This window comes from Monodon monoceros, unplaced genomic scaffold (genome assembly GCF_005190385.1).
Source record: "Monodon monoceros isolate NGI ecotype Baffin Bay Population unplaced genomic scaffold, NGI_Narwhal_1 Super_Scaffold_19, whole genome shotgun sequence".
In the NCBI taxonomy this organism is placed as follows: Eukaryota; Metazoa; Chordata; class Mammalia; order Artiodactyla; family Monodontidae; genus Monodon; species Monodon monoceros.
The window spans coordinates 80,783,841-80,806,003 of record NW_021703775.1 but is presented as its reverse complement, the minus strand read 5'-3'; the positions used below and the strand labels follow the sequence as shown (position 1 = coordinate 80,806,003).

General features: G+C 41.4%; 1 protein-coding gene across 1 annotated transcript in view; it reads right to left on the bottom strand.

Moving 5' to 3' along the window:
• Positions 1 to 22,163, bottom strand: part of NOL10 (nucleolar protein 10) — an 86,780-nt gene that overhangs the window by 8,196 nt on the left and 56,421 nt on the right. The window contains exons 15-19 of the mRNA XM_029232113.1: positions 18,833 to 18,912; positions 18,533 to 18,631; positions 17,396 to 17,485; positions 9,099 to 9,272; positions 8,588 to 8,835 (exon numbers count right to left, since the gene is read on the bottom strand). Coding sequence (XP_029087946.1) covers positions 8,588 to 8,835; positions 9,099 to 9,272; positions 17,396 to 17,485; positions 18,533 to 18,631; positions 18,833 to 18,912 — 691 coding nt within the window. The remainder of the gene's footprint in view (positions 1 to 8,587; positions 8,836 to 9,098; positions 9,273 to 17,395; positions 17,486 to 18,532; positions 18,632 to 18,832; positions 18,913 to 22,163) is intronic.

Genomic DNA, 22,163 nt, shown 5'->3' with positions numbered 1-22,163 from the left:
AATCCTCCTTGCACCAACTTAAAACTGTGCCCCCTTTTTAAAAGTGAATATGAAAAAACTTGGTTGAATTTAAAAGGGGGTGTGCGCACTGTGTGGAAGGGTCTTCTTTTTCCTGAAATATGATCTTCGTAACTAATTACTGAGAACACAGCTCCTAAATGATCCATTAGACAAAGTGATGCTCCTTTGAAATTCTGAAGCCAATGTTTGATGTTTACACCTTTGAAAGCCCTACCTCTAGCTTATGACTACTAGTTAGTACTAAACATACCTTTTTTACATGATTTGAGACGTAAACGTGGTTAGCATAAAAGTGGCACTGTTTTCTAAGCAATAATGTTATTAGGAAGCACTTTTAAAGTACTTTTCATCTTCAAGGTTCTTAACAGACTAACTAATTAATCCTTTCAACATCCCTGAGACAGAAGCGTTTATCCTCTATAGATGGCACAAAGGGAGGCACGATGTTCTCTGACTTGCCCCAGGCCACAGAAGGATTCAAGCCTAAAACCAGGACTCCACCTGAAGAATTTCTGGTTTCCAGGCGTGTGTCAGACCATGCCTGATTTATAAAGGTTTGCTCAGGAAATGTGTCCACTAAGTATTCTAAATGACAAGCTTCCACATGACAAACTGAATGAGAAATTAAGGTTTGGTTTCGCCTTTTTTTCACTTGAGCAGAACTCAAGGGTGACGTGTAAACTGACTCCGGCGCGCCTGTGACTCACGTCAGCTCTGCAAATTCCTCCAACCCTTCATTGCACTTTTGTTCTTTCCTTTCAGAGCTCCAAGTGCTGAGATTTTAAAGGTAACAGGAATCCTGAGTAAGTATGGAGCCACTGAGACAAGGTGGTACACAGAGAACACTAATTTGGGAAGAAAAAGACTTTTCAAGTAAACTGTGGGAAATGACTACTCTTTTCAGGGTGACCTATTTCCTGCAGGTAGGGCAGAGAAGCTCTGGTCTCCTCTCCGTGTACCTGGCCGGGCACCTGCAGAAACTTGTTCTGCCTCGGCTGCTTGGAGAGCCCTGAGCTTTAGGAGGAGCCGTGGCACAGGATCAGACGCAGGGGCCGAGGGCAGAGGCTCCTGCAGTAAAGCAGGCCCCGCTTCCCTCCCTTTAAAGGCAGCGCGAGGAGAGCGGCTGTGAACCACCAGTCCCGAAGCCTGAATTCCCGAAGCGTGAATTCGCTCAGAGGGGATTGAAGACGCAGTCAGGCCCCTGAAAACTGTCTACTGTAACCTTAGAGGAAAAGGCAGAACCCCCCACCCCTGCCCGTCCTGCTCCCGTTCGCCCAGCGCTGGCCAGCCCTCCGTCCTGCTCCTCCTCCTGTCTAGGCTTCGGGTCGCGGGCCTCTGGCTGCTTTGTAACTGACGGTGAAGTTAAGAGGTTTAGGGAGAAAGTACCCCCCTGCCGGTCACAAGACGATCAAAACTCCCCCACATCTGCGGGGACTGCTGAGAAGACAGACATGGGCTGCAGAAGGTGGAAAGTGACAGGAATGACTCAGTACGGGATGGAGAGGGTATGGGGGGAAGAACCTACATGATCAGTGCGGCTGCATTAAAAGAATGAAGAAAAACGGGCATAAACTACGAGGGGAAAAAAATCAAATTAGATATTTATTAGATGGCCCAGGACAGCTGAATGATTTACTTCTTTGAGGCTTTAAAACACACACACACTAGTATCTATTTCCTTAATTAAAACTAATTAAAAATAATGCTCCTTCACAGAGTTTTTAAATCACTCTGTGAGGAAAGGGAGGTAGGGGAGTGGAAGACATACCTAAAGGCACCTGCTTTAGTACAGCGTTGAGAAGAGCGAAATGAGCTTAACAGAACGGAATCACCCCACACAGTCTACATCAAATGGAGTAAGAAGAGAATGGAGAAACAGAAGTATTTAAAACTTAAGTACTTCGTTTTAAATATATAACTTTGACAAATATTTACATACACTGTCAAGGTTACTGGAAACTATTTCAGTGCTTTCAGTTTGCACTCGTGGCTTCAAAGCCTCTATCTCAGCAGATATAAGTTCAAGCAACCACGAGATCGGTTATCTCAACGTGCAGCTCAGTTAAAATTTTAGAAGATCCCTGATATTCACTGTTGTTGCCAAGTGTGGGGAAACAGGCACCCTGGCAAGAGGGCAAAGGGCCCAAAGCCCTTCTGGAGGCCGATCTGGCCAAATTGATCACACACCTCTTTTGGTCCAGCAAATTCCATCACTAGGTAAGGCAGTCTAAAGAAATTCTTGCGCATGTGTATACATTTATAACTGTGAGAAAGGAAGAGAAAAACAAGAAACAACCTAAACATCCAAAATTAGATAGCATGGCCCATCCAACTTATGACATTTTTTTTTTTTTTTTTTTGCGGTACGCGGGCCTCTCACTGTTGTGGCCTCTCCCGTTGCGGAGCACAGGCTCTGGACGCGCAGGCTCAGCGGCCATGGCTCACGGGCCCAGCCGCTCCGCGGCATGTGGGATCTTCCCGGACCGGGGCACGAACCCGTGTCCCCTGCATCGGCAGGCGGACTCCCAACCACTGCGCCACCAGGGAAGCCCTTCATGAAATATTTATGCAGCCATAAGGCAGACCTCCATGTATTTACCATGAAAAAATTTCAAAACTTATTGTTCAGTGAAAAGAGCACGTGAAACAGCAACAAGGTTAGTGCGATCCTTTCATGTCAAAGGCAGAAAAGCTACAACTGTACACGTGAGTGTGTGCATATACGGGAGTGACTGAAACCTAAGAAGGCGCCCAGAGCAGGACCTCAGGAAGGGAGTGTGGGTAAGAAGAGACTTTCACCTTTCATCCTGTGTTCCCAAGTATTACAATGATAATATGCTCGTGTATTACTGGAGCACATATTACTGGAGTAATAAAAGATTCTCTTTTTTTTAAAGTGAAAGTTTGGAATTAAACTGCTTTCAAAATTAGATTTTAAAAATGTTTATATTAAAAACGAGACTGCGTTCTTTTAGTTCTTATCCACAGTCAGTGAAGAAAATTAGCTGAAGAGTAAAAACTGGCCATAGTTATTTAAAGTGGGTAAGTTTGCAGACATGATAAGCAGCTCACCAAGAGCTACTAAAGTAGCTGGTGAAGAAGATGAGGTCGTCAAAGGCAAACAATGTCTTAAAAATCTTTGAATTTCCAGGACCTACCAGAGGGTAGGTGCTTCAAAGAATGCTTTCATGAATTGGGCTGAAAGGGCCACCTAGCGTGTAGTATGTATTGCCCAAGAAGAGGAGCTACCCTCAACTACTGAAATTTAGAAAGTTATCCCAAGGACTCTTTCTCTGGGGTTTACCAACAGACACCTCCAATATTTACATCACGCGCTGCAGACCAAGGCTGCCCCAGGTAACTGAAGAGCTGATGTGCCCAGATTCCTGACGGCGGCCAGCCGGCGTGAACTCCCAATCTTTCTACCCAGAAACACAATCATCTCCACCCATCCTGACTTCTCTCCCTTGTCTCTGAAGATGTACTGGTGCTCCTGGCCCCATTCACTCCGGACTGCGCACCTAAATCAGCTCTGCCAATTCAGGCCAGTCTCTCATTTCTTCACTCTCCCCTTCCTCTCCGCGTACTGATCAGTCACATCTCTCAAGCCTAAAAGCCCTTTCCTATCAAGTTACTGGCTCTGAATACCTTCCTTTCACTGCCAATGTCTTGAGAGAACCATCTATGCTAATTGTTCACAATATTCTTTTATCTCCCATTCATTCATCAATCCTGAGAAATTCATCGCAATAAGACACTCTTCCTATGGCCTTTTTCCAACCTCCATTCCGGGGCCTCCCGTGCTCCGCCTGACATTCGAGCCACGCCCCTCTCGGTGAAAGTCTCTCCATGCTTGGCTCTTTCGTTTTCCTCCCGCCTCTCCGGCAGCTCCTTAGTAATGTTTACTGCCCACGTTCTCCTTTACCAGCCCTCTAAATCAGAATTCTCAGCCCCAGCCTAGCGATATATTCCCAACACCTCTAAAATCATATGTGTTACTTTGCATGCACTTGTATGCTGTCAGAGAGGTGTACGGTTTTCATCATAGACACAAGAAAAATACTTGTTCCCAAGGGCTCCACTCTTGGCCCTCATCTCCCTCTACATGATGGTGGGAAGTCTTTTTTTTTTTTTTTTTTTTTGAAGTACGTGGGCCTCTCACTGTTGTGGCCTCTCCTGTTCCGACGCGCAGGCTCAGCGGCCATGGCTCACGGGCTTAGTCACTCCGCGGCATGTGGGATCCTCCTGGACCGGGGCACGAACCCGCGTCCCCCGCATGGGCAGGCGGACTCTCAACCACTGCGCCACCAGGGAAGCCCGGGAAGTCTTTTTGATGCCACAGTTTCAGTCCCGCAATGAAGCTGGTATCTCTTACACCAATGTCTCTGGCCCACCTCCTACATTTCCATTTGTCAGCTGGACATTACCAAGAAGACATTTGGGTCTTGCAGACTTAATGTGCCGAACACCCGGCTCAATACTTTAGCCTTAAATTTGTTTTTCGTTCTGTATCCCTTATCTCGGTGGCAACATTGCTAGACATTTCAACGTCACCCCTGACTCCTGTGACATTAAATTAGTGACCAAACAGTGCTGTAGTGTGTCTTATTCTTAGACGTACTTATGAATACTCAGGCTCCTCTCCACCCCACACTTCAGGCTTTCGTCACTTCCCGCCAGGACTGCTGTGCAGTGTGTGAGCTGACCTCAAAGGCCCAGTTTCTCCCTGCATTCTCTCTAAAACTGCGGTTATTTCATAACAGTCTCTGGGAAATAGGGACTTTTTCGCTTATGTTTTTATTTTCTACAACAAACATGTACTGCTTTTACTGTGTAAGTATTTCCATCGTTGGGAGAAGGGGCTGAGCAGATCTGATCACGTTCATCTTAGCCCAAACCCTTCCCTGGCCCGCCAGGACCTGGGTCGGGGCCTAACACGCCTCTCCGGCTCATCAGCTGTGCCCCTGCCACTCACTCTGCGCTCTCGCTGCACAACGAGAGCGCTTCCCTCACTTCCACACAGCAGTCCTCCCTCCACGCCGCTCCCTCGGCCTAGAATGCCAGCTTTCCCACCCTGCTTTCCGTGCTCATCTTTTTCTTTCAAGAGACCAGTTTTAATAGGACCTCTAATAAAGACGCCCTCAAATCTCTAAAAACTGACCCTCTTTCTTCCTTGTACACGTTCCCCAGGCCTCTGAACAGCTCACAGTGCCAGCGAGAATGGGAATGCAACGGGCATGTGAGCTGTGCTTTTCCTTTCCATCCCCCGGGCCTAGAACAGCACTTTGCTCACATGAGGCACCCGATGAATGACTGACTGATGAATGGGTGGGTGGGGAGGCTGACAGGTGGATGAGCAGACACACAAACAAAGCGCAGCATACTGGAAGGCATATGAAAAGGTGCTGACAGACATGTGCATTTACCTAAAGCCTTGTTACTACGTCAAGCAAAGGACTCACTCAAGCACCCGGTCAGGATTCACTCTTCACTTTTCCCTTTATAGAAATGGTTTTAAGGTTGGGCAAGTCCAAGTGAACTTTTAAACATAATACACTTGCTTCTGATGTTGTGTTTTGTTGGTCGCCTTGTGGTAACTCACAGAATAAACATAAGGAATCACTATAGCTGTCTGAAGGATAAATGGTTCAATGCTTCATTAAATAACATTAAAATATTACAAGTTCAGAATTTGCCAGAATAATCCGGTCAAGACCAGAGTTCAGTAAGCAGTATGTGCCAAAACGCCAGCCAACTGCAGGCTGTTCATACCAAAGGGTCATTACTTTAAGCAACTGGATTTGGCTTTTAAGCTTGTGTAAGTATCATCACTCACATAGCTCCTCTTCTCAAAACAACTGTTTAACTTGCTGACGTTTAACGTAGTAAGAACGTTTAACTGCAGTGCATTAACTTAGCTATTATCTATCATTAAATACTACATTTTCATCCCTTTTGTTTTTTACCTTAATATCCTACTACAACCCACAGGCAAAGCAAGAATGTCAGTGAGTTTAGTCATGTCTCCCACCCCCAAATTGTGGCTTCCTGTTACCATGGTTACCCTGAAAACAACTGCTCCCAGATTTTCCTGGGTTTCAGGTAAATGAGTTCTTTTTCAGCATATCTTGAAAGGGTAACTTCCAGAGTTGCCTGACATGTAGGCAAGGCATAGAAGATTCACACTCTCACAAGGATTTATCAAGTGCCTACTCGGGTCTAGGTACTGATCCAGGAGCTAGGGGTAAATAATGTAAGACAAAAACAGCAGATAATCTAAAAAGAAATTCACTCCACGGAATCAGAATACTGAAAACAAGCAGTCTTCCCTCTGCTTCTGAGTAGGACTCCAAATAAAAATCTAAGAATGACAGCTACGTAAAATGCGAGGTTGCACACATTGCTGATGGAAGGTAAAATGAAGAAGCCTCTTTGGAAAACAGTGCGGCAGTTTCTCAGGTTAGACACAACGTTACCATGGGACCAACAATCCCACTCCTAGGTACGCAGCCGGGAGAAATGAAAACATACGTCCATGCAAACATACACAAATGTTCATAGTACCATTATCTGTGATAGGCAAAAACTGGAAACAACATAAATATCCTTCAACTGATAAATGGATAAATAAAATGTGGTATATCCATACCCTGGAATATTATTTGGCAATAAAAACTAATGAAGTACTGACACATACTACAACATGGATGAACATATAAAACATTATGCCAAGTAAAAGCAGTTGGACAAAACACCACATACTATATGATCCCATTTGTATGAAATGACAGGGACTTCCCTGGTGGTCCAGTGGTTAAGAGTCTGCCTTCCAATGCAGGGGACGTGGGTTCGATCCCCAGTCGGGGAACTAAGATCCCACATGCCGCGGGGCAACTAAGCCTGTGTGCCACAACTACTGAGCCCCCGTGCTCTGGAGCCCGTGCACCTCGACTGGAGAGAAGCCCGCATGCCCCAAATAAGACCAGACACAGCCAAATAATAAATAAACAAACATTAAGGGAAAAAAGAAATGTCAGAATAGGCAAATCTATAGAGGTAGAGAATAGGTTAGTGGATGCCCGGGGATGGGATGGGGTAAATGGGGGTGAATACCCACGGGGTAAGGAATTTTGTTTGGGGGTAATGAAAATGCTTTAAAACTCACTGCGGTGGTGGTCGCAGAACCCTGTGAATAGGCTAAAAACCAACGACTTACACACTTTTAGTACGTGACCTGTATGTTATACAAACTACATTTCAAGAAAGTTGTTATGAAAAAAAAAAGTGAGGTTGGTAGGTAAAGAAAATTTCTTCAAAAGGTATTAAGCCTATTACTAGATTCTTTGTCTACCAACGTCTCTTTTGTTAGTCAGAACCAGAATTTCTAGGTGCTCCTGGATCTAAGTTGAAGGGTTTGCTCGTCATTTGGTTTCCCAGATATTTGCGAGAAACTGCTGAAATAAAGATAAACAGGCACACCTCCATTCCAGAAACAAGTCAGCCTGTCTGTCAATATCCTCCCCACCTTTTCCCCCTTCTTCCGTCTGAAAAACCACATTTTTCAAAACGGGAAGGTGGGGGCTAGAGAAGTACAGGGTGCAGAGCTGGTACCGCCCCTAATGCCTCACCTGTCTTGCTCGGGCCCTCCTCCTCCCCGCCTTTCCTTGGCTCCCCAGGCCTTTAGGCTCTTCTTACAAGGTCATCTACTCTGATTGGCTATCGATCCAAGTCCTGTATATCAATACTCAGCCTAGAAATTCTCAAAGCAGAGACTTGGGTGACTTAGAGCTCATACACGTTTTGGGCTTACATACCCAGCTAGTTCCTTACTTAGACACTTGACAACTGAAACTGTTCAAATAATACCATTTCTTTTAAGGTTGATTTTTTAATTGTGGTAAAATATATATAACATAAAAATCACCATGTTAACCATTTTTCAGTGAACAGTTCAGTGGATATTCACACCATTGTGTAACCATTACCACTGTCCATTTCTAGAACTTTCTTATCATTCTAAATTGAAACTCTGTATCTCATTAAGCAATGTCTCCCCACCCCTCAACCGCTGGCAACCACCATTCTACTTTCTGTCTCTATGTATTCGACTATCCTAGAATACCACTCTTTCTGATCTCTCAGTTTTCCTACAAAAGGCTTAAAATTCCTGGCAAATTTTCCAAGTGACCTTTTTAATAATCAGGTAAACTACAATGAGGGTAAACATAACTGAAATTCTAACTTTTAAAAATAACTTTCTGTTAAAGAAGTTGCTACCTCTTAATTACCACCGTAATTTAAGAGTGTGGCTTCTGCAGTATAAAAGTGCTCCAACGTATATATTTACCAATACTCATGGGGCCACACCCTGCACCTTATATTGTATGTAAACTATACCTCAAAAACTTGTTAAAAATAATCACAGTAAAGACCAGTGTATTTCCCCTCAGGCCTTCTGGTGCTTCCCTCACATTAACTCCAAAGATCCAAACGCCACCTTTAGGGCAAGGAGAAAAGCAAGGCTGGGACAACTCGACGAACCTTCACTGAAGGCTGTGCTACTCACTTCATCAGCTTCTGCTTTGTGGCAGAATCTCTGAAGCTTCTGAATTCTTCGCCTGCTTTGATCTCGTAAAACTGGGGCTTGAGGACTGTCTGCTGGTCCTCCCTGAGCCGTTCCTGCCGCTTGACTTTTTCCTCTTGTTGGAGAAGTCGGCGCTGTCTCCTGACCTCTGCAACCCAGTCTTTGTCATCATCCGAACTCTCAGAGCTTTCTGCATCACTTGGTTTTCCTTCCGGTTCTTCCTCCTCTTCCTGAAAATAAAAATAGTAAGAAGCAGCTCCTCTCCCCCAACCCAAAACACTGACCCACTATTTTCTTTTAAATAGCATTAGCCCATCAGAGTACGTGACCCTGCATGCATCGGAAAAAACATCTTTAATTAAATAAGATATATTCCTAAGCTGAAGGTCAAACAAATTACAGCTCAAGTTTGTTCAAAGACTCTTTCAACCTACACAGAGAACTTTATTTTAAACAAACAGAAGCAAATTCTAAATGATAAAGAGTACGTTACCTTTTCATGAAGTTCCTGTTGCTCTAAGAGTCTTAGTTTCTTCTTCCTTTTTTCACTAATTTTGGAAACAAGTGGATTCAAAAGCCTAAATTCTTCACTCTCTTCGTCTACTTGGAAGTCAGGGTTCTCAAACATAACTTTAAATCGATCATCGGTGAGAATATTAGGAAGGCTCTATAAGAAAAAGAATGTCAAAATTTAAAGTTAATACTGTAATAAAATCTGACCAGAAAGATGGCTTAAAAACATTTTACTCGATAATAAATTAATAAGCTACATAAAGCACAACTTATTAAATTATTATGAAATTGTTGAAAGAATCAGTTTCCAGAACTTTCTAACTGCTTATCTCTTACCCACAATCAAATTCGATTCACCCATTTCACAGAAAATATGTATTAGTTGGCCGATGCACACAATGAGCTAAGACTGAGTCTTTCGGCCTAACTTTACGCTTAATACATTAGAAAGAATTTTCTTCAATTAACATTTTTTGGTGCAAAAACGTTTTTCAAGAAAATACATGTTTTTGAAACGTGGCTTTTTAAGCATAGCTACTATACGGAATGAAAATTAGTGAGACTTTCAACTTCATATTCTAAAACTGGGAGAGGACGTTGCATCAATCGTAAGTCAAGAATTAACAAGGTGGGGAGCTGGCGGTGTAAGTTTACTGACTCTGAGTTATTCGGAAACCTAAGGGGTATTTCCTTCCCTCACAGGACAGCCTCATCGATCTTTTTCTCCTAGGCCATTTAATTGTTCTCAAAGGATATAATGTGAGACTCTACGATTCTGACATTATAAAACTTTACTGTTGAGACCCATTTGGGATAGCTCAGGACTGACACTGCATTCCCTTTTATTTATACCACTCTGAACAGAAACATTTTCTAGAATGTACTGTAAATTTATCTGTTCACTTAAACAGATGATAATCTTATACACTCAGGGCTCTCCTATTGTTCCTTATCTGCAATAGGCTTGGAAACAAGATAAATTAACCTACTTAACATGGTTTGTAAAGTAAACAGCCTAAGCACAGGCTGGAAAAAATGAACCTGTTTGTGGTAAACTATGGCTCTACTTAACAGACTTTATTTTACTGGCTGCTTCTCCACTATTGGGAGTAAATAAGGTTGTAAGTAGTTGAGCTCGGAATGTTGTATAACTGAGCTACACAAAAAATTGGTAAACCATGAGACATTAAGGAACTTGGGCTATTTATTACCTGTATGTACCTAAAATCTGACAAACCCTTACTAAAATTCTATGATATACTGAATATATATTTGAGATATATCGAAGTCTTCCCTGACTAAGTATCATTTCCAAGACAGATTTAGGTTCAAGGAAAAAACAAAGATAGGTAAGTTCTAGTTCCTGATCCCAAGGCATTCACAACCTAATGAGCAAAAAACAAACAAACCTCTATGCTACAAGGCACCTTAAAAAGGATGCTACACAGAGTTGAAAGTGCTCTAGGAGCAGAGAGGTAAAAAGTAATTCCAATAAGGTACACCTCAGAAGGGTTCACAGGGGATATGCATCGGGGAGGAAGCTTAAAAGATGGGTAGTTTTCAACAGATAGAAATTTGGGGAGAACATTTCCAGACAACTGAGGAGTGGTGAACAGTCTGATAATGCAAGGATAATGGCAAAATTTGAAAAAGCAATTCTTGATCAGGCCAGATTGTAAAGGATTTTAAATACCGTGACATTATTCTGCAGGTAAGGGGAAACTATTAGGGAAGAAGAGGATAAGGAGGAAAGATACAGACAGAAAAGTGCGTCAAGAATCTCAGATGACAGGGCTTCCCTGGTGGCACAGTGGTTAAGAATCCGCCTGCCAATGCAGGGGACACGGGTTCGAGCCCTGGTCTGGGAAGGTCCCAAATGCCGCGGAGCAACTAAGCCCATGCGCCACAACTACTGAGCCTGTGCTCTAGAGCCCACGAGCCACAACTACTGAGCCCGCGCGCCACAACTACTGAAGCCCACGCACCTAGAGCCCGTGCTCCACAACAAGAGAAGCTACCGCAATGAGAAGCCCACGCACTGCAACAAAGAGTAGCCCGTGCTCGCCGCAACTAGAGAAAGCCCGCACGCAGCAACGAAGACCAAATGCAGCCCAAAATAATTAATTAATTAATTAATTAAAAAAAAAAAAAAAGAATCTCAGATGACAAAAAGAAGCCTGCTTTGCGATTCCGCAGCGGCGTGCTACATGTGGGCTGTTGAGGGAGAAACCAGAGTCATGAGGAAGACGAAGAGGCCTCTTGAGGAAACTGGGAAAAGAGACAGGGCCTGAATTAGGGCAACTGGAATCTAAGGGTGTTTTAGGAAAGGATGAGAGTGAGATACACTTCTAAGTTCGAACTGATAGATACAGCTACAGATGAGATGGGAGGAGGAAGACTGAAAAAGAGGGTTAAAAATTTTTCTCAAGGGTCTAGCTTAAGTCACTAGAAAGCCGGTGATACAGTAAGTCAGGATCCATCACTGGAGATGATCAGAAAAAGAGGCATAGGGTGGAATAAAGGACAAGAAATTATGTACCAAGAAACCAAGACATCCCCCAGTAGCTAAGTAGTAAGTACACCGTGGTACATTCAAGCAACTGAGTATTATTTAGTGCTAAAAAGAAGTAAGGTTTTCAGCCACAAAAAGACATGGAGGGACCCTAAATGCATATTACTAAGCAGAAAGACGCCAATATGAAAAGGCTACGATCCCAACTATATGACCCTATAGAAAAGGTAAAACAATGGAGACGGTAAAAAGATCAGTGGTTGCCAGGGCTCAGGAGGAAGGGGTGAACAGGTGGAGCACAGAGGATTTGAGGGGATGTGAAAATATTCTGATGTTCTAATAGTGGATACGTGTCATTATACATTTGTCCAAAACCGTGGAATGAACAAGCCCAAGAGTAAACCCTAATGTAAACTGTGGGCTTCCGGGGATTATGATGTATCAATGTAGGTCCATCGATTGTAACAAATGTTCCCTCTGGTGGGAGATATTAATGGGGGGAGGGGGGATTACGCACGTGTCCGGGCAGGGGTATATGGGAAATCTCTGTACCCTCCTCTTGATTTCGCTGTGAACGTAAAACTGTTCTAAAGTAAAAACTGTCTTAAAAAAATATCCAGTGCATGAGAAAAGTTAAAGAAATTATGTTCCATATGTATATGTATAACTGATTCACTTTGTTATAAAGCAGAAACTAACACAACATTGTAAAGCAATTATATTCCAATAAAGATGTTAAAAAAATAAATAAAAAATAAAGTCCAATTGTTTGAAGATCATAAAAAGAAATTATGTTCCATTTAAGGCTGGTTAACTCAGTCTATGGCTCAAGGAGAACATCATCTGGATTCTGACGGACACCATTAGGTGCCTAATATCAAGGCACCAAGACTCAGGAGAGGAGAGGGGGATAATCTGGATAAATTTTAGAGTTACCTGTAAACACAGGATACATAGTACTGCCAAAGACCACATGAATAGCTATTGGCCTGTTACACATTTTCAGGTTTCATGTATATATATGTAAATCCCAAGGGAAATGTTTTCTTTTTCATCTTACTGTATTATTAAATAATCACATTTAACAAATAACTGAGAAATGTGTTAAAAAAGGATATGTTGGCTAGTATTCTTTTTTCCCTTAATTTAAAACAAATAAGTTGCATTGCCTAAAGACAAGTATGCCTTAGAAGAACAAATATAAAATACAAACTCTTCTAACCCAGCTGTAAAAATATTTCCATCAGAGTTTCCTAGTCTGTTTGTTTTCACAGCTGTCTTATAAAAAAAAAAAAAGAAGTAGGATGAGATGTAGCTAGTGATGTTCTATAGTAGTTCACGAGCGTCTGGCTAGCGATCTGCCCTATAAATACACATGTACATATGCCGAACACTTGCCACTGGAATTTAGGAAACATCTTAAAGTATTGTTCATACCACAGCCCTGCCTCAAAGAAGTATATTATGTGTAGATCTGAGTAGCATGCTTATTATCAATATTTTGTCCCAACACAGTGACATATATGAGAAACACTTAACATTTAAAACAGATTAATTCTTTCAATGCTATGATATCTATGAAATTAAGGTGATGCAGACTTCTGAGTAAAGATGGTGGTTTGAACATGAGCATCTTCTAATCTCTGCTAAAACCCCACTAACGCAATAGAAAAGGGGCTTTAAAAAGACACAAATCCTTAAGGATGAGAAGGATAGGAAAGGAAACAGGAGCGATGAGGTTGCAGAAGCAAGAAAGGAAGGTCTAGCACCCGCGGTCTCCAACTGGAGGGAGGCTTCTCTGGAGGGGAGGACGTGGCCAGCTGGGGCCACAGCATGGGGAGGCAAGGGGAGCACCTGGCACCAAGGGGGTGTAGGCGAGGGGCTGAGGTGCCACCCACCCCGACACCCCAAGCCCTCCTGTTGGTAGCTCTCAGTCCTCAGAACGTTGGTAGCCAGGCCACCACCCTCCAATCAGGAGACTCGGAGCGGCGGAGAGAAAGGCTGAAAGATGCCGCCACTTGGCGCTTCCCCAAATAAACAGTCTGGCCAGGTCAGCACACAGGACTGATGAGCCCTGTCTCCACCTCAGAGCCTCCCGTCAGCTTTTCAAATCTTTCACTCTTTAATTTGAACAAATGACCATGAATCACAGCAGGGAAAGACTACTTAAAATTTTTTTTAAGAAAATTTCCCAGTACTGTAGAACCTAAGTTCCTGGATTGAAAGAATAAAGCTGAAAGAATAAATGAATTAATTCTTAATTAGGATTAATACCACCAAATTAATTAATACCAAATACCGCCAATTAATACTACCAGATTTCTAAGTTTGGATAAGGTCCAGATGTTTCGCGACATTATGAGGTGGGTCACTTGCCACTGCAGATCCAACATCAACTGAAAGGTAAACACCTTAGACTTTAATTATGTTATCAGTGATAGTGATATCTGGGAACATATTTCACCGTCGGCCTCCATGAAATTTCAGCCGGAGCCAAAGCAGAACATAACTGCACCATGCTGACTTTCAAATCAGAAGTCATCAGAGCTATTAAAGCTCCTGCGGGTTTAAAGAGCTGAATTCAAAGACGAGACTAATGAACTGCTGATGGATTTAACAATTCCTTCAAGTCTTCTTTACAATTATAATGAAGAAGTCTTTCCTTAATTCACGAATGGTTTTTAAGGTCTTTTTTTGGGGGGGCGGTGGGGGAAACCACACCACGCGGCCTGTGGGATCTTAGTTCCCCGACCAGGGGTCGAACCCAGGCCCTGGCAGTGAAAGTGCGAAGTCCTAACCACTGGACCGCCAGGGAATTCCCCAGGTCATTTTAATTAGATAAAACTGTTAAACAAATCATACAAACTGTCTGATAACAGACTCAGATTTTTAGATGACTATATTTAAGTATTTCTGGAAAGAAACTGAGCTCTGGTAATGGAGCCTGACTCGGGTCAGCAAGCCACTAAGAGCAGATGAGCTGAGCACACTGGACAAACGCCACTCTCTGGCAGGGTTCTACAGTCCACACAGCTACAGACACTGTGCTTCCAGCTTCCAACAGCTGAAGGGAAACTGCTTGATGGAAGAAGATAAGAATTTCCAAGGTTCTTCCTCTTTGCACTTGCAGTAGAAATAGCACATAGTCTGATGATTCTTTACAGGATAACCCTATAAATGCTTTGACTAAAACTGTTTTACAGGCACAGACAACCATGATTTTCCCATTGACTCTACAGATCACTTTGCATGTTTTCAGCTCCCAGGGTCGTTGTTACCATCCTGCACTAACGTGCACAGCAAGGGCCGCCTGTGTTCTCCATCTCTTCCGGCCGTCCCTAACCTCAACGAAAGTCTGTGAGGCAGATGGGGGCATGGTGAGAAAAGGGCGCTTCCCCCACATCTCCACAATCATAAGACCTTTAAAAAGGATCCTGAACTGTGTATGCTGTGCTGCACAAAGTATCAAAATTAAATTTTAAGTGCCCTACTCTCTATAACATTAAATGTAATAAAGACTCATAAGCATAAAACATAGAAAAGAATACATCTGCAGCCTAAATTAGCTTCACTCCCTCCCTACTGAAACTTTAGGGCATGTAAATCCAAAGATCACTTCCATTAAGCTTGCAGAAGGACATATAAAGCTGAAAGGTTACCTCCCTAACCATCCTCAGGCTGGGCTAACAAGACAATCAATGTGGGGACTTCCCTGGTGGCGCAGTGGTTAAGAATCCGCCTGTCAATACAGGGGACATGGGTTCGATCCCTGGTCCGGGAAGATCCCACATGCCGCAGGGCTACTAAGCCCATGCACCACAACTACTGAGCCTGTGCTCTAGAGCCCGTGAGCCACAACTACTGAGCTTGTATGCCGCAACTCCTGAAGCCCGCATACCTAGAGCCCATGCTCCGCAACAAGAGAAGCCACTGCAATGAGAAGCCCACACGCTGCAATGAAGAGTAGCCCCCGCTCACCACGACTAGAGAAAGCCCGTGCGCAGCAACGAAGATCCAACACATATATAAATAAATATAAATAAATTTATTAAAGAAAGAAAGAGAAAGAAAGGAAGGAAGGAAGAAAGAAAGGAGAAAGAAAGGAAGAAAGAAAGGAAGAAAGAAAATAAATCAATGTGAATACTCTGAGGAGAAAGTCAAGGTACAGGAAGCACTTACATTTTAAACATTTTAAGATATACATATATACTTAACACCCTGATGTAAAGCAGGAAGGTGCACAGCCATAGCATATAGATGTATAAATTCATATAACAAGTTTAAGTCATTGTTTCAACATTGGTATACTATTCATGTAATCAAAGTAGAAATGTAAAAGCCATCTATGTACTTACTTGTGTGTGTGGGGGTGGGATGAACTGGGAGATTGGGATTGATTCATGTACACTAATATGTATAAAATAGATAACTAATGAGAACCTGCTGTATAGCACAGGCAACTCCACTTCCATGTACAGCAGAAACTAACACAACGCTGTAAAACAACTATACCCCAATAAAAAATAAATTTAAAAGAATTGGAAAAAGAAGGGAAAAAAACAGCATATTAAAAGAAGCTAACAGACCAGGATAAGAGGATGCAGAAAGAGTGAGGAGGCCAAGGATGACGGAGGGAACAGTGAGAGTGAACCCGTTCATGGCACCGGGAACGCCCCTCGCTGGTCCTATTCCTGCATCTTAGAGAAGAACAAGCTATGACCCAGTGAAGCTGAGGATCACCCATGATGACACAACTAGTTAGCAAGGGGGCCAGACTCAAGACCCTTTAGTTGCAGTCCCTTGACGTCACTGAAGAGAATGGTACAAAAATTAACACATGAAGAGCTCACTTATCTCCCATTCACGTACCTGGCTAAAAACTAGAGAGAGAACCGAGAAAGAATAAACAAGCAAACAATCCCCTCCTGAGAGCTCAACACAGCTGGCCCAGATACGAGGTTCGGCCATCTATCTTCTCAGGCAGGTCCTGCAGGCTTGCAGGAGAGATCGGATCTTTACACCTCATTCCAGAGAACAGCCCATCTTGGTAATCTGCCTGCCTGATCTAAGCAGGTGAGAAAACAGCACTGGGGAGGAACGAGGAAGCCTTCGCATATCCGGGAAAATTAGAAAAATCTCCTCCTGTCTTGACGACATCAGCTAAATGAAGCATTGACCCTTATTTAGTTTACAATCGATCTTTCTCTATTTTACATTAGGAACGGAATGTAGAGAGCAGTATTCATAGGAGTGCACAGTCCCAATGATGCCAAGTCTAAATGAAAACTGGTTACTTGTGAAGTTATAAACAAACCTAGTTAGTACAGAGAAAAACAATAAACTCAATATTGAACAATAAAAGGATTACTTAAGATACATGCACAAGATAAAATACGCAGCTCTCAAAAATATTTACAAAAGAATTTTTAATAAAAATGGGAAGCTATGTGTGTTATTTTATAGAAACAGGATAAATATTTTATATAGACAGTAGTATCCTGCTATTAGTTTATAATTTTAAGATAAATAAGACAGGAAGGAAATTCACTAAAATATTAATGATGCCTTTGGAGAGAATTATATGGGTGACTTTCTTCTTTATATTCTTTTCTACAAACTTCCCATATTGAGCACATACTATCTTAAAAGCAAGGAAAATAGAAAACCAAATGCATTTTTAAAGTAAAAAGAAAAAAGATACAAGTTACTGTCAAGAAAATGGAGAAACAATTTATCAGTATTTTCTCTGCCTTATAAAATCTTACCTTAACCTTCTTTTTCCATGTAGATCTTTGCTTTTCCTCCTCTTCCTCAATTAATTTAAGTGCCAGCTCTTTGTTAACTTTTGGCAATTTCTAGTAGAGGTGAAAAAAAAAAACTGTACTGAAACACCTACAATTTAGCTTTAAAGGTTAAAGCGAAAAGCAGGGACAGGAGGACTCCACATCCTAGCCTGACCTGTGGCCAATATACACACACTCACTGCTTTTAAAAACTTAACAAATAATCTGGAAAAAGGAAAAACCTGTCACTAGTCTTTTGCACCGACAGTGTGTGCATGTGTTTTAAACAATGTCCAGTTAGAAATGATTGTATCACTTGGTGGCTGACCTCAGTCGGAAGGCAGAAGGAGATGGGGTTTGCGCTTCCCCTCTGCTTGCCGTTGGCGTGACGTCACCCATCAACGCTTCTTTGTCCTGGCAACAACAGGTGGCTCCAGCAGAGCAGGGAGTCCACTTTGTGGTTCTCCCACGCTCCTGGAACAGCCTCATCCTACCTCGGGAACCCCAGCGCCAGCTGTCAGCCCTCCACGGAGGTCTGAGTCCCAGCTCTCAGGCCTGCCTCTCTCCTGCCGCCCAGCCCTGGAGTGTTAGCTGCTCCCTGAAGCCACGGCCTCTCTTATCAATACCTCAGTATTTTTGCCTTTTCAGTTCTCTAATACCTGGGTAACAATTCTTTACAGTAAATTCCCTCTGTTAATAGAATTAGTGTGGCCTGATTCCTGTCTGGGCCCTGGAACAGTCTAATGACCATTTCCCATGATCCAAGCAGCTAGCCTAAGACACTCCCAAATGTCAGAAAGAAATGGGGATTAGCAAAGCACCAACACTCCAAAATCTAAATCCCTATTTGAAAACAACATCATGTTTTCCTGGTAGGACTGACACTCTCAGCTCACCTGGCATTATTTTCCCACAATACCATTACCACGGAGTCTATAATGATACAACTGTCAAGAGTATCCACAGTCACAACAAATAAAATAAACCAGAAATATTAGTAAAAGATGTAAGCTAAGGATGGAAAAACTAAGAAATGGATGGCAGGTTTCTTTGAATAATAAATAAAATACAAATGAAGTACCTTTCTCTAGTAGATTCAATGCTGACTACAATATTTACCTTTAATTGGACTCTCTGTGCTCGTGTTTCTTCTATCTTCTGTCGGATCTTATCTTTCCTATATTCTTCAAAAGCAAATGGATTTACCATCAATTTCACCTTTTCAAAGTGGAAAAAAATTAAAAATAAGAGAATTGTATTTAGCAGCATGTCTCATCTACAGCACGGCTATCATGCCAAAGAACAGACAGATCGCTTACAAATCTTAAGTATGTTTTATACAAACGAAAGTAAGTAGAGAAGAAATGGCTACAGAGTGCTTTTATTTATCACCTAAAATAACTGTAGTTTTGTACTTACCCTGTGGTAGAGTCTTATATCCATGAAAAATCCATGCATATATGCCCGGAGAAAAGGTGATCCAATGAGATGGGTGAGCCCTGGGTAAAGTTAATCAAAAGAGGGCAGATCTTCATGAAATCTTGATTAAAATTCAACGATCTTTCATGACAACAATTTGATTATAAGTTCACTTCTGAGTAAAAATTTAAGGATCAGAATTACTGATCTTCTTCAATAATTGCAAAGAAAATTTTACTCTGCTTCAGCAATATCATCCTTCCTTCTTTTTAATGCAATACTAAGCATAAAAATGATGGCAAGGTCTTTATGAACTATGACAGATAAGTAATGAAGGGTTCCCTATACAAGTGGTTCTCAGAATTTTGGATTCCATGAGCTAGTTTAACTTTAAAAATAATACTGAGGGCACTTCCCTGGCGGTCCAGTGGTTAAGACTCCACGCTTCCACGGCAGGGGCACAGGTTCGATCCCTGATCGGGGAACTAAGCTCCCGCATGCCGTGCAGTGTGGCCAAAAAAAAGCCCAAACAAACAAAAAATGCTGAGATCAACACTAGGTTGTCAACTTTCAAACAAAGGACACTGTCACAACAGTAATGTAGCTAGGGCATGTTTTTCCCCAAAAAGAACAGCTTTTGGCAAATTTATACCAACATATATATTACATACAGACATACTTCATCATGGATGAATTAAAAGTTCAATGCCAATCAGTGTTTGGAAGCTTTAAACAGTACCTTTCACAGGGTTTCCTAGATTTAGATTTCATTTACAATTAGTGGTACTGGTGGTCACATAAGGATGCTCTGCCTATGTCACAGAAATTATTTATTAATTGCAAATACTTACACAGAAAAAGGTTATGAGGATATTTATCTTCAGAATAAGACCACCTATGATATACTCACATAAAAGGCAGCTTTAGTTGGTATAATACTAAGTGACTATGTTTCCAAGGAAAACATTACCCTGATTTCCAAATTTTAGAAATAAACATCGCTCCAGACCTAAAAATCACTTACTAGGAAAATCACATAGATGTACAGAACAATATACATTACAGAATAACATCAAAAGGCAAAATTAAATTTAGGATAATCTCATAAAGTAATAAGACTTGGTCAGAAAAATACTTTCCTAGAATTCATTAGGTTAATAAAACCACAGGGTTTGGATTTGCACAGGAGAAACTTAAAAGGTGGTAGGGGGGTCGGGGGGAGGGAGGGCTGAACCTTAATGAAATGTCCAATGCATAACAGTCTGCACTTAGGTACCTGCACACGTGTGCTCCTAATTTTTTGTTTCCTCTGTTAGGTATATAAAATTTATATTTACGGCCCAGCATTATTTCCATTCCAGGAGAAAGCTTTTCATATTAAAACAATTCTACACAGAGAATCTGGCAGGAGCAGCAGCTTTTCTCATCATTAGCTCCACAGAACACTAGTCCCAAGAGATCTTTGAGGAAGAAGAGGTTCTATGATCAAGTTAAGTTTGGGAATTGTTTCATATTCTCCTCCCACTCCTGGGGATTTATAGTGTATGATGGCATTAAAGGCTCAAAGAAGTCCATAAGTAGAGAAACTGATTTATCTTGGCTTAACCTAGCATTTCTCAAACTTATTTGCCACAAATCTCTTAAAATGATAGGTAACATTTATGTATTATGTTTCAAAACTGTGCTGAGTACTTTTCAAGCATTATCTGATTCATTCTCCAAGCAACCCCATGGGTAGGTACCATTACTATTGCCATTTTATAGATGAGGAAACCAAGGCACAAGGAGGTTAAGTAAATTGGCCAAGTCATAGAGCTATTAGTCATGGGATGTGAGCCCATGTCAGCCCATCTCTAATGCCCATGATATCAGCCACAATGCTACCCATCCAGCACTGCATACACAGTGGCCCATGAAACACGGTATAGGACCTGCTAAAGGCCATAATTGGGAAATGTCAGAACTTGCAAGTATTCAATGCTATAATCTTAAGAAATAAGGGAAGTTAGTTACATGGCCTTATTTTTACTTTAACATAAATTATTTAAAAAGGTTTTATATATGATCATAAAATCTGTTGAAAAATTATAACCAACGGCTCATTTAATATTAAAAGATATTACTAATTTACATGAAGATGATTTCTAGTATAACTTATTTTGTTGAATATTGTATCTATTTCCATAGTTTTAAAAATAGGCAGTATGAATGCATTTTAACAAAACGTATCTAAACCTTTATCACTGCCTTCCTCACCCAAAATAAACACAGTGAAGAGACTGAAAAAACACCCAAAATATACTAAACATAGTAGTTTTTAAAAATCCACAAAATAGCAATGACTTTTTAGTCTCCAATTTAAGAAGGTAGGTGAGTATGACACAAGTATACTGTAAAAATTACGTTGGAGATATTTAAGGAGGCACTTCAGTAGGAAGACTTAGTTCACCCTATTTCATCCATAAGTCATATTTTTAAAAGGCTAAATACAACTCTTTTCTTTTTAAACATTAAAATTTAAAGAATAATTTTGGTGGTAGCTGGTAGAAAATAATTCTGCCTGGATTAACTGTGCTAAAAGATATAGTTTAAAAATAGAATTTAAGAATCTCTCTTCTAATCTATTTGTTATATGATTCTATTTTCTTTTAGCATTTAACTGCTATAGTACCTCTATTTGTTCTAAAGATAACTAAGCTGCCTAGGCTTGTGGAGAATGGATCCTCTAAGTTTTCCCATTCTCAGTAATTTGCTATGTAGCCTTTTCCCAACAATAGAACAAGATTAGCAAAACCTAGTCTTGTTATCCTACAAACCAGTACTAGTCAACTAAGATAAATATGTTCTTCAGAGGGGTCAGTATGGCTGAGGTTAAGAGCATGGACTCTAAGTTTAAACTCTAACCCTCACATTTACCAACCACTGAAGCCTTTGGCAAGTTGCTTTAATCTTTCTGGGAAAAAAAAAATCTTTCTGTGCCTCAGTTTCTTTACCTATAAAATGAAATCATAATAGTATCCACTCCATAGCTGTGAGGATTAAATGAGTTGCATATAAAACATTCAGAATACCGCCTGGCACACGTAAGCCCTATTTTAAATGTTGGCCATTATTAAGAAGCATTTCTTGGTTTGTATTCTTTAAACCTAAGTAACTGTTAAGGTTCTACATATTTGAGGATTCAATCTATGGGTTCTAAGTTTTGGATTAGGTCTTTTAATAAGCAAACCTACATGGGGACAAAAATCATTTCCGTGCAGTCTCTGAGATTTCTCAAAATCTTATTATATTCAAATAGTACTTGAAAGTCACTGCTCCCTTGACTGATACT